At 37.2% G+C, this 15,380-nt stretch overlaps 1 protein-coding gene across 2 annotated transcripts in view; it reads left to right on the top strand.

The window, feature by feature from the left end:
• Positions 1–15,380, top strand: part of LOC131044024 (ABC transporter C family member 2) — a 270,472-nt gene that overhangs the window by 145,663 nt on the left and 109,429 nt on the right. For both annotated transcript variants that reach the window (XM_057977288.2, XM_057977287.2), the window contains exons 10-11: positions 6,119–6,193; positions 6,290–6,397. In XM_057977288.2, coding sequence (XP_057833271.2) covers positions 6,119–6,193; positions 6,290–6,397 — 183 coding nt within the window. The remainder of the gene's footprint in view (positions 1–6,118; positions 6,194–6,289; positions 6,398–15,380) is intronic.

Genomic DNA, 15,380 nt, shown 5'->3' on the forward strand with positions numbered 1-15,380 from the left:
TAGGGACAACAACCTTAGATCTCTGATGGAGGTTTGGTGGAAGCACATTCCTGAAAAGACAAGAAACAAAGCTTTCACTTTCTTCAAAAAACTTCAATTTGTTAAAGAACAACTAAAGAAATGGAATAGAGAATCTTTCAAGAACATTTTCAATGAGAAATTGAAACTAGAAGAAGAGTTGAAACAACTCCATGAACAAGTCATCCTACAAGGCATGGACGAAGTCTCCTTTTTGAAAGACATGGAGCTTAACAAGTTGTATTCTGAAATGTTAGCTAGAGAGGAATCATTTTGGAGACAAAAATCCCGTGAAACTTGGCTGAAGGAAGGCGATAGAAACGCCAAATTTTTCCACACGTCAGTAAAGGTGAGGAGAACCCATAATAAGATTTTTTCAATTAAGAATATGGAGGGTGATCTTCTAACAGATCAAGAATCTATTAACAAGGAGGCCATTAGTCACTTTTCTAATTCTTTCAATGGAGAAGTGATATTACAGTCCATTATGGACATCATCCCTACCTATGTGAAGGAACAACATAACAGGATGTTATTGAGTGTTGTGTCAATGAAGGAGGTGAAATACGTGGTTTTTGGTATGGGCTTTGACAAAGCTCTAGGCTTGGATGGTTTCCCTGTCCTCTTTTTTCAAAAATTTTGGGACATTCTGGCTAGTGATTTGTGGGAAGTTGTGGAGGAATCAAGAAAGGGTGGCTTTGTTCTTAGGGATTTCAATAACACATTCATAGCCCTAATTCCGAAAAAGGAGAATATCTCTACTTTCAATGATTTTAGGCCTATATCCCTTTGTAATACGATCTATAAAGTGATATCAAAGGTGATAGCAAATAGATTGAAATGAATTTTGGAGGAGGTTATTTCCCCGGAACAGAGTGGGTTTGCACCTGGAAGATCCATCTACGAAGGAATCATCTTAGCACATGAGGCAATCCATTCCATTCGGCTTTCAAAAGGGGAGAAAATGATGATAAAAGTGGATATCAAAAAAGCTTATGATGAGGTAAATAGGGATTTTCTTTTAAAAGTCCTAACTAAATTTGGCTTTGATCCAATTTGGATAGCTTGGGTAGACAGTTGTATCAATACCCCACGCTTCTCTGTTCTCATCAATGTGAGCCCTCAAGGTTTCTTTCCTTCAAACAAATGTTTAAGACAGGGGGACCCCTTATCCCCTTTTCTATTTATAATTATGGCAGAGATTTTGGGGAGATTGATATCTAAAGAGTGTAGGGCAGGTCGTTGGAAGGGGGTGAAGATTGCAAATGACACATTCTTGGCTGGAGAGGCATCGACAAGGGAGGCTAGAGTCATAAAACGGATCATTGATAAATATGAACATGTGTCAGGTCAAAGAGTGAACTGGATCAAGTCAGAGATTTTCTTTTTTAACATAGAACCTTTCAAACAAAGGGAGATTAGTGGAATACTTGGCATGAAATTGGGAAGCCTACCAAGCAAGTTCCTAGGCATCCCTCTCTTTGGGGGAGCAAATAAATCAGCTTTATGGAAAAATTTGGTGGAGAGTTGTTTTAGTAGACTTGAGGGGTGGAAAAGTAAATGGCTGACATTGGCTGGTAGAATTTTAATGCTTAAAACGGTTGTCTCGGCGATTCCATTTTTTTCTATAATGTGCCTCAAAATTCCAAGTAAAATCATAAATGTGATTAAACAAAAAATGAGGAAATTTTTCTGGAATGGAGCTAATGAGCAAGATAAAATCCCTTTATTGGCTTGGGAAAAAATTTGTAGATCGAAGATGAAGGGGGGTGTAGGCATAAGGAATTGGCAAACTATGAATGAGGCTCTTGGAGCAAAACTTACCTGGAGCATTTATGCTAATCCGAACCAGCTATGGGTTATGGTAATGAGGGCTAAATATTTGGATTCTATGGAGTACCACAGAATTTTCACAATCAGAAATCCGCCAAAGGGATCTGCAATATGGAACTTCATAGTGAGTTGTAGAAAAGTCCTCACAAATCATTTAACATGGCATATTGGAAATGGAAGTTCAGCTGAATTCTGGGATGACTCATGGGCAGTTTATCCTGTAATAAAAGATATGGCTGACTTTTCTGATATAAAGACACAACTATGCAGTATTTGGGGTGTTCAGGTTAGAGATTATTTGGAGGTTAAACAAGGCTCTTTGGGGGAGGAATGGTGCTGGAAAGATCTATCAAACACGAGGCTTTCAGAGGATCAACAATTGCTTTTAAAAAAAAATTTAGTTCAGAGGAAGATTTTTATCACGAAAGAATAGGATAGAGTGGTTTGGTGTGGTTCCAAGGATGGTAAATATTCAGTAAAATTAGGTTACCAGATCTTGGAAGGTATGGTGGAAGACCGCTCAAAAGTGAACGACTTAATCTGGCACAAACAATGTCTCCCCAAAGCAGGAGCTTTTACATGGCTGGCTATCAAAGGGAGAATTCTTATAGGTGAAAGAAGGAAGCGTCTGGGGCTGGTAGGGCCCACAAAGTGTGTAATGTGTGGGGAAGTTGAAGAGTACCTTGACCATCTTCTACTACAATGCAAGGTAGCTTAGAACTGTTGGTTAAGTGTAAAGGGAAAGCTAAATTGGCATGGCCCTTTACAAAATTCTCTCAAAGATGTCTTTGAAAGCTGGCGAAGTCAAAAAAAGCGGTCTACTTTTTCAAGCATATGGAATATTTGCCCATCTCTAGTGATATGGGAAATATGGAAGGAAAGAAACCGAAGGATATTTCAAGATAAGATAGAAGTTGAAAGGAGGTTTATAAGCAGAATTGATCAGGCAATCGAAGAGGCTTTAGGGGCAGTAGCTTCCCAGCTGGAATCCATGAATGTCCCTTTCACTCTAGAGGACAAGAGGATTCAAAAGTTATGGCCAAATATCAAAATAAGACATGGGGCCTGGAATAATAATAAGAAGAGTAATAAAAGGGATACATCCATAGAGTGGACTCCACCTCAAAGGGGATGGATCAAAGCAAATTTTGATGGAGTTGCGCAATACAATATGGGCTTGTCTGGTGTTGGTGTGGTGCTAAGGGATCATTGTGGCAATTTGGTAAAATTAGGGGCCTAGCGGAAGGGAACTAATAATGAAGCTGAAGCATATGCAACTTTGTTTGCAATCCGGTGTGCTCGGTAACTAGGTGTTAGAAAATTACATCTGGAAGGGGATTCGCTGATCATAATCCAATCTATCAAAAATGGAGAAATTAAGGCCTGGCATTTGCAAAACTTTTTATCACTAGTATTAGATGATTTGAATTCTTTTGAAGATGTTGTGGTCAGTCATGTTAGGAGGGAGGGTAATAAGGTGGCTGACAAATTATCTAAATGGGCCTTGTCTTTTAACCAAGTGGAGGATTCAAGATTTGAAGTTTTTTATGGTGATTTAAATTTAGATGAATCACTTTAAATAATGATGACCCAACATTTATGTTTGTAAGTCGAGAGATCGAATTCTTTTCATGAGGATAGGAATCAGATGACAGTTAAGGGGTATTGGGGACACGTGAGTATCTTCTTCAAGAGAAGATTATAACAGCGTCTCTCAGTTGTCTTTTTTTATGTGTTTTTTGAAAATTTGGTAGGGGAAGTTATAACATGTCCTTCGTAAGTAATATTCATTAATGATGGTAGTGGCGATGGTGAAGTGAGCCGAGGATAATGGATTATATTCAAGCAAGTATATTTAATGATTCTATACACACTCTATGTGAAGTTGGTGATTTGATGGTTAAAGCAAAGCACATTTTTAATCTAGCATCCTGGTGTTTATGTGAATAACAGTTCACACAAGCTGGCTTTCTTTTTAAGGAAGCTAATATCGAAGATTTTCTTCAAATCTCTTTTTTGCTTTGTCTCTATGTTTATGTGCAGGTGCAAATTGGTTGAAAGATGGAGGCCACCTTCACTTTCAAGACGCAAAAGCAACAAAAGGCTCTGTATGGGCCGGTAGAGAATCGCAGGCTTAAACTCCTTCTCAAATGCCCATTTGATGAGGTGGTGAATGCAATGCAGAGGACGTTGGGTTTCTTTTTTCGATAGGCAACCCATAGATGGAAATTAAATGTGGACATCGGCTCATGGCATGGGGTCTTGAGTTAGGGGTTGCAGTAGGTGACATTCGTTGGGTCATGAACTCCTTGTTCGAACAGGATTTACTAATTGGAATTGACTCTATCCTGGAATGGGCTTACTCGAGATACGGGTTTGATTATGGAGAATGTTTCGAGAGTCAGATTGTGGTGGAGGAGCTGGGTTTCGTCCCCTTTGTGCGATGGCCCAGAATGGTTAACCAAAGACTTTACTTGAACCATATTCGGACAGAATGGCATTCAATAGTGGCAGCAATAAGGGAGTATCAAATTTCTAGGGGAAGTCAAAGGCTTTGGTTCCTGAATATCATTCCTAGGAGGAGGCACAGTGCAAGACGTCGACCAGCTCGATTGGTGTCTAGCTTCTTGTGGTTTTTTTGTCTGCTCGACAGTGACCAAAAGCATGGAATTTACAGGTTTTTGAAGTTTGCTTTTGGGTTCTTTCAGTAGCTACACTCGGTCCTACATGGGGTGATTTTCTCAAGTATAAACTCGTGGAACTCTTTTTTGTTACAAGGCTGATGGATTTCTTAGTGCTTAAAAATAGTGGGGGAAGTGTCTAGATTTGAAGTTTTTATCCCCTTGAAGGGGTTAGTGGCTTGTAGTATGACTGATATGCATAGCTTTTTGAAGCACTTATGTAAAAATTAGTAAGCAGTAGATAGTCTGTGAGAATATGGGCTTTTTTGGGTGATAATTAGGCCCAGTATATGTAATGTTACTTTTATTTCCTAATATTTAATAAAAAATCATTATTATCGACCAAAAAAAAATATATAGTAATACTATATTATATATTATATAATAATATTATATATCAATATACAATATTATTATATGATAATAATATATAATATATATAATAATCAATGAATTTATAAAAAAACTATAACCAAATCAAACTAATAATTTTTAACCAAGCATGAAACACACAAGGGAAATTTCTCCAGATTCACAGCAGCCTTGAAAATCAAAGCAACAAATCGGAAGAGTCAAAGGAGACAAGTCAGTGAATTGGAGACAACTCAGCGAATTAATAGTTAGTGGAACTTAAAAAGCCAAAAAATAGCTGAAAATTTTTCTGTTTGTCCGCAGCAGCGAACCCGACCCCACACTAGGACCATGCCTGGACCCAGGTCGAACCCACACCAATACTCGGGGCTTTGGGTGTCGAACCTGGTAACTTAGTTTTTTTGTAGTCCTAAACCAGAGCCCTCAAACCACTACCCAGTTCCCTCTTTTCATGGTACACACTTCTATTTGCCTTAGTCACAACATGGCCTTGTTGCATGGGGAAGCATTTGAACTATGTTGCCATGTCAGTCCACCTGCAGGCTGCACAAACAAAAAAGGATTTTTCTAAGAAATTTAGTCCGAATAGCTTGGTTAAATGCATACAAATTGCTTGCAGTGATCTGCACATAAAACATACCACTATTTGCAATTCCACACTTTTGTTTACCACACTATACAAATTTCCTACAGATGGCACCATGACTCACCTTTGCATGTCCTCTAGATGCATGTACAAACTATTAAAACTATAATAATAATAATAATAATAATAATAATAATAATAACTGATTTGTTTGAGCACCTAATCCAATTTGAAATAGATTAAATGATTATTGATGGTCCACATCGTTTTTTATCCCTCCACACAAATAAACGTTTAAAATCATACACTTTTCAGGCTAAAATTATGCAAGACTATCATTACACTGACTTGTTTTAATTTTTTTTATTATAGTGGTGATAGTGATATGTTTATACTTTATGGTTCTAAAAAGTGAAATATATTTGTGTATGGAAAGTGTTTCTAATTTGTTTTGTTTGTGTAAGCTCATCCACATTTTTTCCATCATGTTTCTGATAATTAAAAGTCTTGCAATGATTTTTTGTAAAAGCTGTGCTTGTCAGAATATAGATATTTTAGATTGTTCTCTGTGCTAGGACAGGAGAGAACATTGAATTTTCTTTAGCCACTGACATTCTATGTTATGTAGACCCTAGGTGTACTATCTGATGCACAGTACTCCCAAAATGTCATGCGTGTTGGCTTTCGCATAAGGGCAACTTTGGTATGTTCTTTTTATTCTAATATTTGATGAATTTAACATCTGAAGTTGTGTTAATTTGGAGCTGATGAATGTAATTAATTTGTCTAACTTGTACAGGTTGCTGCAATATTCCGGAAAACTTTGAGATTAACACATGAGGGACGGACAAAATTTGCTTCTGGAAGAATAACTAACATGATGACTCAAGATGCTGAAGCTCTCAAGGTATACTCATAAATTATCAATAGTCATTTTTCTCCCATAACTATAACTGTAAAATCACATGTTTAAAGTAAAAGCAGGAAAGTGAAACATAACTGCTTTTATTCCTTGGTAGAGGATGCCAACATATTTTTCATTTTAGAGACATTTTCATATTGAATATTGTTGGAAATATTGTCATTCATGTCAAAGGGTTTTGCTTTTGTCAGTAATGTCAAACAAGCATGGACAAGACTGTTAGATTAAGTATCATCAATGTCAAAAGAAAAAATGATGTATTTGTGGAACAAGTCACAAAGACAAGAAAGCAATCAAGAGGTGGTATTTGAAGTCAATACAGATGTATTGGACAGGTTTCTTTGAACAGTGTCAAAAGATATAATGCAAGCGGCTATAGTTGAAGCTGTTTTGTTTTCTATACATCCTGTTCTAGAAGATTGATATTATAATTGATGTCAGCAAACCTGATGGCCATTGATCAGAAATCATAGAAAATTTTGGTAACAGCAATTTACTATGGTTTCTAAGATTTTAATATGCAGCATTGATTAAGCAGTGATACAAGACAGAGATCAAAGATGCAGAAATTGAAGGAGTTTTGGATATGTAGCAAGTGATATGTAGAGATCAAGGATTAGTAATTAACAAACTGTTTATATGTATCAAAATGAAATATATATCATTCATGCTGGTCAACTTCCTCAGTAATACACAGCAATAAAGAAAAATACCATGGGCAGAGATCAGGTATTAAATTCATTAAATAATCACAAGAGCAAGTGATTATGTTTAATTACAAAGGCAACGATCAAATTTTTTTTTTCTGTGCACTACATAAGACAGACAGCACAAGATAAACCCATATAGGACAAAATAAGAAAAAGACAAAATTGAATAAAGACAAAAAAGTAAAGTAGACAACAATTGTAAAATACAGCGATTTGTTTGGAAACAAAAAGTTTATAAAGAAGTCAGCAAGGCAACGTTAAAACAAGCAGCGACTAAATCTGGCATATGAGCAGGGATTTGTTAGGAAAACAATTCTTAAATGATCAAGAAATTGTCCAAGTCAAAGACTAAACACAAAAGTAGCGTTCAGCATATGCCATATCAAAGATGCAATTAGGGAGATTATGTGATTTGAATTTGTTAAGACTTTTCCAAAAAGTGTGATTTGTTAAGAGAGGTATATTATTAAAGAAGTTCAATTTGTTTATATTAGTAATGATTTCAAGAGGTGCGATTTGAAGAAGGGATGCAATTAAATAAAAAGAAGTATTGTCTAATATTCAAAAGAATGTGACCGTTTGATAGAAAGGCATATATATAGAGATTGGGAATGATTGAGAAAGGAGTGAGAGTAGTGTATAAAATGAATATATCAGATATAATGTTGTTTGAGATTTGATAAAAAGAATATGTGGAGACAATATATTGAATGTCATCAAACACTACAGATTTCAAAAGAAGAAAATTATAGATCACTGTGAAGGAGTACGTATGGAGATTTAAGAAGAAAATTATAGGCAAATTTGTGAAGTGTATATGCAGATTTTTGTATGAAGGAAATATGAAACATCATTTATAAGGTAGACATATCTAGAATATAAGAGCAGTTATTGGAGAAGACCTATGAAGCATTTTGGAGAATCTTTTGAGGGATTATGACCAGATTCAAAAGAGAGTATGAGAAGATAAATGGGAAACTTGATGAGAAGGATATAAGGAGCGTTATGGCAGATTTATGTAAAGAGTTTGTGATCACCTTTTGGCACATTTATAATCAGGTTATAGCAGATTTGAGAAGGAGATTATGACAATTTGAAAAAGCGAGCTCAAGCGAACTTGTAAAGAATAGGATCATCCATCATTTGTTAAAAGGTGGAAATTTGAATGAGGGGTTGGTGCTTGTAATTGAATGAGGGTTTGATGCTTCTTGTAGGAAAGTGCTCACAGATTAGAATGAGGGGTTGATGCCTCTAGTGGGAAGGTGTTTCACGAATAGAACGAGGGGTTGGTGCATCTAGTGGGTTGATACCCATGAATTTGTAAAAGAAGTTTTCTATATTAAGGAAGCTATTTTACTATGGTTTTTTCTTGTAAGGGTTTTCACATATATATCTTAAGTTCTACTTGTGTTACATGGTAGTTAAATTTCATGTGAATGTTTATATGAAATGAATATGTTTTGGGATTAAGCTATGTGCTTTTGTTATTAAGTTGGAAAAGTAAAAAGTTTGACGTTATACCGATTCACCCTTCCCTCCCCCCCACCGCCTCATAGTCTTATTTCCATTGCCTTGCTTGCTAGGCTTGCTGGTCTCATGAAATCCGCTTCAAACTCTTCAAACCTGAAGTTCACTCCAATACTTCAACTCATGAAGTTGCTTCAAACATGAAATCCGCTCCAAAAGTCTCCAACTTGAAGTTCGCTCCATCACTCCAACTCATGAAGTTGCTTCAAACATGAAATCCGCTCCAAGCTACGAGATCATGAAGTAGGGATTTCGCTTGGGTTGCTCAACTCATGAAGTATGTTTTTTTCGCTCCACTTATTAAACTCATGAAGTATAAATTTCGCTCCAACTTGTTAGATCATAAAGTTTGCTTGCAAAACACAAAGTCATAAAGTTCGCTCCAAAACACAAAGTCATGAAGTTCACTCCAAAATACAAAGTCATGAAGTTTCAAAATTTCACTTCATGAAGTTGAGAATTTCGCTCCTGGAAAGCAACTCATGAAGTTGAGAATTTCACTCCTAGAAGGCAACTCATGAAGTTGTGAATTTCGCTCCAATATGCAAAGTCATGAAGTAAGGATTTCGCTCCAAAGGTTGAATTCATGAAATTGATGTTCTCTAATTTGCTTCATCCCTTTATTCCCAACTTTACTCATGAAGGCTTGAAGATGTAATTCACTCCAAGTTCCTTATTGATGAATTTCGCTCCAAAACTCCATCTCATGAAGTAGGAATTTCACTCCAAGAAGTGAAATCATGAAGTTCTCTCCAAACATGAAGTCATGAAGCTCGCTTGGTATTAAATCCATTCAAGACAATCATCCTTCCTTTCTCATTCAACTTCGCTCATGTAGACTTGCTTGTGTATGCTCACAGGTGAAATTCGCTCCAAGGATGCAAGTCATGAAGTTCAAATTTCGCTCCAAGAAGGAAGCTCATGAAGCTAAAGATTTCCCTTGGCATTGTTTGATCATGGAGTAGGTTCCTTTTAAATTTCCTTCACTCTTCCCTTTCAATATGAAGAATTTTGCTCCAAATCTCCCAAGCATGAAGTCCGCTCCAAAATTCTCACTCATGAAGTTCGCTCCAAGAAGTAAAGTCATGAAGTTCATTTTGTGTAAAATTTGCTCCAATCCTTTCAAGCATGAAATTCGCTCCAATCCCTGAGTTCATGAAGTTTTGAAGGTGAAATTCACTCCTGAGGCTTTGAAGATGAAGTTCACTTCTGAGGTTAAGTTCATGAAGTGGATTTCAAACCAAGACCAAACTCCCCTTTGCTCATTTTCATTTACGCTCTCAACTTCAATACCCTGCAACTTGCTCAGCATAAGATCTTAGAGTGAGTCTTCGCTTTGTGGGAGAAGTGTAAGAAATTCACTACACAAGGAGTGTTCATGAAGTGAAGTTCGCTCATCAAGAGTAGCACTTGAAGTGACTTGCAAATTGACAATTCTTCCTTACTCATGATTGTACTTTTGACATCTAGACCTTACAAACTTACTTGCTTCACACTCATGCAAGACTATCTACCTAACTCCTTAGCCATTCTTGACGACCTACACCCTTCGAATGCAAAGGCTAATAGCAAAAGACCCAACTAAAAACTAAGCAAGAAGGAAAAATGTTGGGGTCCCCATTTGCAATGGGGCGATGTGTGAATACCTCACAACAAGTCCCACCTCCTATGTCCTATAAAGGGAGGCGCTTGGCATCATATATCTCTCAATCTATTGAGGTTTCTTCCATTCCTCCCCCTATAAGGGAAGGAAGGAAGCCTACGTGTATTGTTCCTCAACCTTTGCAAGTCTCGACTAAAACTAACAGGAATCGTTGTGTGAGAGAACCGTAACGAACATGTAATGCTAAGGCTCGCGAGCTTGCTTCCCAAACCATTTCATCTCCGAAGACCAAAAATGTTTTCTTGGTCCTATTTGTCCAACCTTTGCCTAACCCTAAGGAGGAAGTTCAACTCAAATCACCTAAGTAAAAAATGCTCAAGAAAAATGATGGTTAAACTTCTTTTCGTGTTAAAGACGCTATTTTTATTAATTTAGATGATGATAATAATGTTGTTCATGCTGACGCTGATGATCTTAATATGTATGAGCTTGTTGAGATTAATCAAGAGTTACCTTCACATTTTCAGAAGCATTAACCCTAGCTCCTAGTGACAAACAAAGTGATTCATCATTAGAGCATGGTCCTTGTTTGGAACTTGTTGTAGCTCCATCTACCATGCTTGATGTGGCTCCTCTTGCATCTTGTATATCATTCCTAAATGATGTTAAACAAGATTGGGAGGTGGATGTTTTGTTTGATTAACTTCATGTGTTGTGGATTCTCTTTTGTGTGTTTGCTTGTTCGTAATGTGCTTCCCCCGTGATGTGTTGCTTGATATGTTTTTGTGTTATGTTAGGTTCTCTTTGTATGACCCTTGTTACTCTACTAGTGCAAGGTAATAAAGAGGCCAAATCTGCTGTGACATTCCTCTATTTGTATCTCAATTTTTCTATATGTCATATCTTTGTTATATCGTACATGTGCTATTATTTGTAAATGTGCTCTCGTGTTGTCTACTTGAGGACGATACAAAGCGTTGAGATCTCTTTTTGGTCTCTTCCATGTTGACTCAAAAAGACATTTGTTTGTTATCTCTTGTGCTCTTCTTCCATTGTGTTCGTAGTTCCATTGTCTTTAGGGGTTGAGGTCAATTCAATACAATTATTCTTGATATACATTATTTATCATAGATGTATTACTGACCCTAGAGTTAGTGGATCCCTTATATGCCTTTTTCCTATATGTTTTGTGACTATTATCCTTTGATTTGTCCTTTCTTGGGGGCATCTCATTGCGGTAACGTGCTTGTCTTTTGGATGCATGCTACCTTAAAGCTATTGCTCCCGATAAGGCATACGCATTTTCTTTAACGTGGGGGTATACACTGCTCAATTTTACACTATATGCACACACCAATGACGTGTTTTCAATATTCAAGTTACTTTGCAAACTGAGCCTTTTGCTTTGTAAATTTGGTATTTTCTTTTTCATGACTCATGATAAGCAAATATTACTAGGCTAGTATAGTCATTCTCTCTTTCCCTTTCATGTGTTGTCCCTTTAATCTTGATATTAGAGTAGTAAGATCCTAAAGTCCCTAGGGGTTTGGTGTGTCTTGTCTCTTTGGTATCTTGTTGAAAGTTTTTCACAACAACTTTGTACTTTACTGTGGGTATGGGTGTACTCTCATACTCCCGCTAAAACGGGGGCTAAATGTAGCATCCTAAATTGTATCTGCATACAATTTCCTCCTCACCTGGACCTCACCTTGGCATTCTGTCTTTCGATGCCGGATGTCTGCTTTGATTTTGCTCACACCTCCCACAAATCTGCATTTTCACTTTCTTTTTTGTCTCTTCCCCAAATCCGAGTCTTGATTCTCAAGACTAGGGTGCTAAGGCGCCTTGGTCCTATCTCAAGTCCATGATGCCAGGGCGCCCTAGTCCTCTCAATTAGGACCCAAATTTGGTCCTCATAATGGTCAAATCAAGTGAGCAGGAATTTAGGTCCCGTGTCAGCTTGCTCCAAAAATTCAAATAGTTTTTGGACGGTTAAGTATAAAAGGAGGCCTACCCCTCTAGTTTGTAACCTTAATTCTAATGCAACCTATGATCTCAATTGCATTCTATAAAATTTCATTCAAGTGAGAAAGCAATCAAGCATTCCTCAAACATTGAAGGAGAGGTTCAGTCAAGTTCAAGCATTCAAGACGACATTCATGATCAAACTTCTATGAAGACATTCTACATGAAATTTTAAAACCCTTGTGTAAGGATTCAAGCAAGCTTCAGCAAGTTATATATTCCAATTATAAGCATTCAATTTCAGATCTAGCCTTTCCCTTAAAAGAAATCATCTTGCTACGATTCCATTATATTTCCATTACAATTATCATTTCAATTTAAAGGTTAATTCCTAAACCAAGGTTTGACCCAAGGAAAACCCCTATCCACAACCTCTTTCCCTCTCTTTCTGTGTGTAGGAAATTGAGTCGAGGGCTGCAATAGAAGATTCCAACAAAATTGAACAGGTTCATATTTCAAAGGAGCGAAAATAGGAGGACCAAGGTGACCTGCCACCATGGTCTCGAGAATTCTTCCCGAGTTTCCGATAGTGAATCCAATGCATCTCCCTGATCTGGAAAAGATCCCACTTGCTTGTTAGAGAGTAACAGGACCAAGGCGACCTACCACCACGGTCTCGACAATTCAGCCTTCTGATCCTCTTCTTTAGCTCAGATCCCTGTCTGTGGCTTTGTTTGATGTTTGTAGCACTCTCTCATTTCAAATTCACTTCAATTATTCATTGCTTTACCTTAAACTTCACAATTTACATCCAATTTCAACTAGAAGGGGGTGGCAAACAAAAAGTAAATCTAATCAATTTTAGCCCTTTTCCTAATTGAATTGTGGCTAGATCTATTGGATTTACCCCTCTTTTAATATAATGATTAATTTGGTAATATTAGTAGTTTTATTATCTTAATTGGTGAAACCCTAATTTTACACCATTACAATTTCTATATTTTTATATAGTCGTCACCTTTGCCATCCCCTGTTTGCATTGCGGAATTTAAAAATGATCCAAAAGCTTATCATTAGTAATTTAGTACAACTACTTCTATTTCCATCAAGGTCTCTTATGTCTTGATGTGAATATGTGAAGCCTCGCGTTTTCTATTTGGAGATGATACACCTGTTTGTTTATGTTGATGTGTCTAAAGTCGCATCGCTGCAACTCTATCCGGCCAACGTAGAATAGAATATTCTTGTCGAGTATCCTATCCTCTCTTGTATAAGGAAGCCCTAATGTTGTTTGGTTTGATCATGTGGGGACAACCTCAAGGTTCCAAATGTCAGTTCTTGACTGCGGGATAACTCAACGGTCGATGTGTTTTTGTGGGAGCACAAGGGGACTTACATTTTGCAACAAGCTGGTCTGCTGCAATTCTCAGATTGCGAAATAAAATCAAAAGTGAAGGGTTCAGGAAACCTAAAATTAATAAGGCTGGTATGTGGGTACACAAATTCAATATAACCAATCACTGCTTGGCCAGAATGGCTCACAACCTCGCAGGAACGGTGCAATCTTCAAGGGGACTTGGAAGATTTTCAGACTGCAGGAGCATGGCTAAGCACCCAATTCAGGCGCAGCTCAAACGGACACTTGCAATTGAACTAATCACGATTCAAAGGCTCAGGCTAACCATACAAAAGGATACACAATCAATATATCCTCAATGGTATGAGCCTGAATCCATCAGATACCTGCACACCCAAAACAAAAAGATCCATCTAAAATGCTAAAAGAAACCATGTAAACAGAAGAAAACAAAGACAATAAACACCATTCTTCAATTTTCATATATTTGCTTCAGCTGCCATTACAACAATTTCTGTAACATCTCTATGCTACTGCTAAAATTTAACCTTCTACAATCTAGTCTATTCTAACTACGTAAAAATCTAACTATATTCTAACAGTCTAACTAGAGTCTAACTATCTAACCCTTTACAAAAGATAGGCTTCTGCCTTTTGTAGATTTTACAATATGAACAGGTGGCTAGGATGGACTACATCCAAGGGTTGCAATCTGCCTTCCAGAAGCTGGGAGCTTTATCCCATGCCCACTCAACTATCAATTATCTACCCAACCACTATCTCAACTGCCTACAACTGTTTGGCATTAATTTGGTCCTCCTGGTGGTTGGGAATAATTGTCCATAATTGACCTATTTCCCCTTTGTTTCAAAATATCTTGAGTGGGGCCCTCAGGCAGTTTTACATTAAACAATTTCAATTTTCTAGGAACTCAACTTCTGGAATTAAATCCAGTTGTGTATCCTTCTGAGAATGCATAATTTGGTAGCATTCAGAGTGTTCTTTGCTCTTTGGTCTCAGTGGTGGACTTTAACTTGTTGTCCAGTGGCACGCTTCCCAATGTTTAATCACTTTGATCCTGTGTTAAGTCATCAATTTGAGCTTCAGGTTGACGCCTTAGCACTTGCATCTTCATCTCCAGCTTCCAGCGCCTGGCTTTGATCTGCAAACAATCAATTTCACCTTTAATCAATCAATTTGAAAAATTAAAAAAATTAACTTGACAAATGTTAAATTTTAAACATCTAGCTTCGTCTCGGTGGAGTTCGGGCTTGAGAAGCTCTTTGTGAGATGTATCTTTTAAATGTCTCTCATGAAATTCATGCCTTCGTCTTGATTTGCTCTTGGAATTCAGGCCTGAGAGGCCTTTTGTAGGATTTTGACTTTCAAGTTAAAGGCCTTCCTTTTGAATTTCGGGCCTTTGAAACTTTTTGAGAGATGTTTGTTTTTTCCGTGCTAAATGTTTCTTTGGCCGAATTTCGGGTGAATTGACCTTTTTGCGAGATTTCTCATTGACTTAGCATTTTTCCCTCATTGGTTGCAAAATATGGGTTCTTTGTTCAAAATGAGCAATTAACCCGTTTAAACGCCCTCTTCCTTTACACTAAAAATCAAGCATTTCGATGAAAAGAAGAGGACACTATTTTGCGACTTAATTTAATAAGTCCCCCCTTTGGTAGATTTTGGACAAAGAGATGCGATTTTACAAGTTCCTACCATTTTCGGCACGGGGGTCGAATTCGAGTTTTTGATCTTTTCGGCCATTTAGAGTAAACAATGCAAACTTGATTTTTCACGGTATTTCTG

Source organism: Cryptomeria japonica, chromosome 11 (genome assembly GCF_030272615.1).
Source record: "Cryptomeria japonica chromosome 11, Sugi_1.0, whole genome shotgun sequence".
In the NCBI taxonomy this organism is placed as follows: domain Eukaryota; kingdom Viridiplantae; phylum Streptophyta; class Pinopsida; order Cupressales; family Cupressaceae; genus Cryptomeria; species Cryptomeria japonica.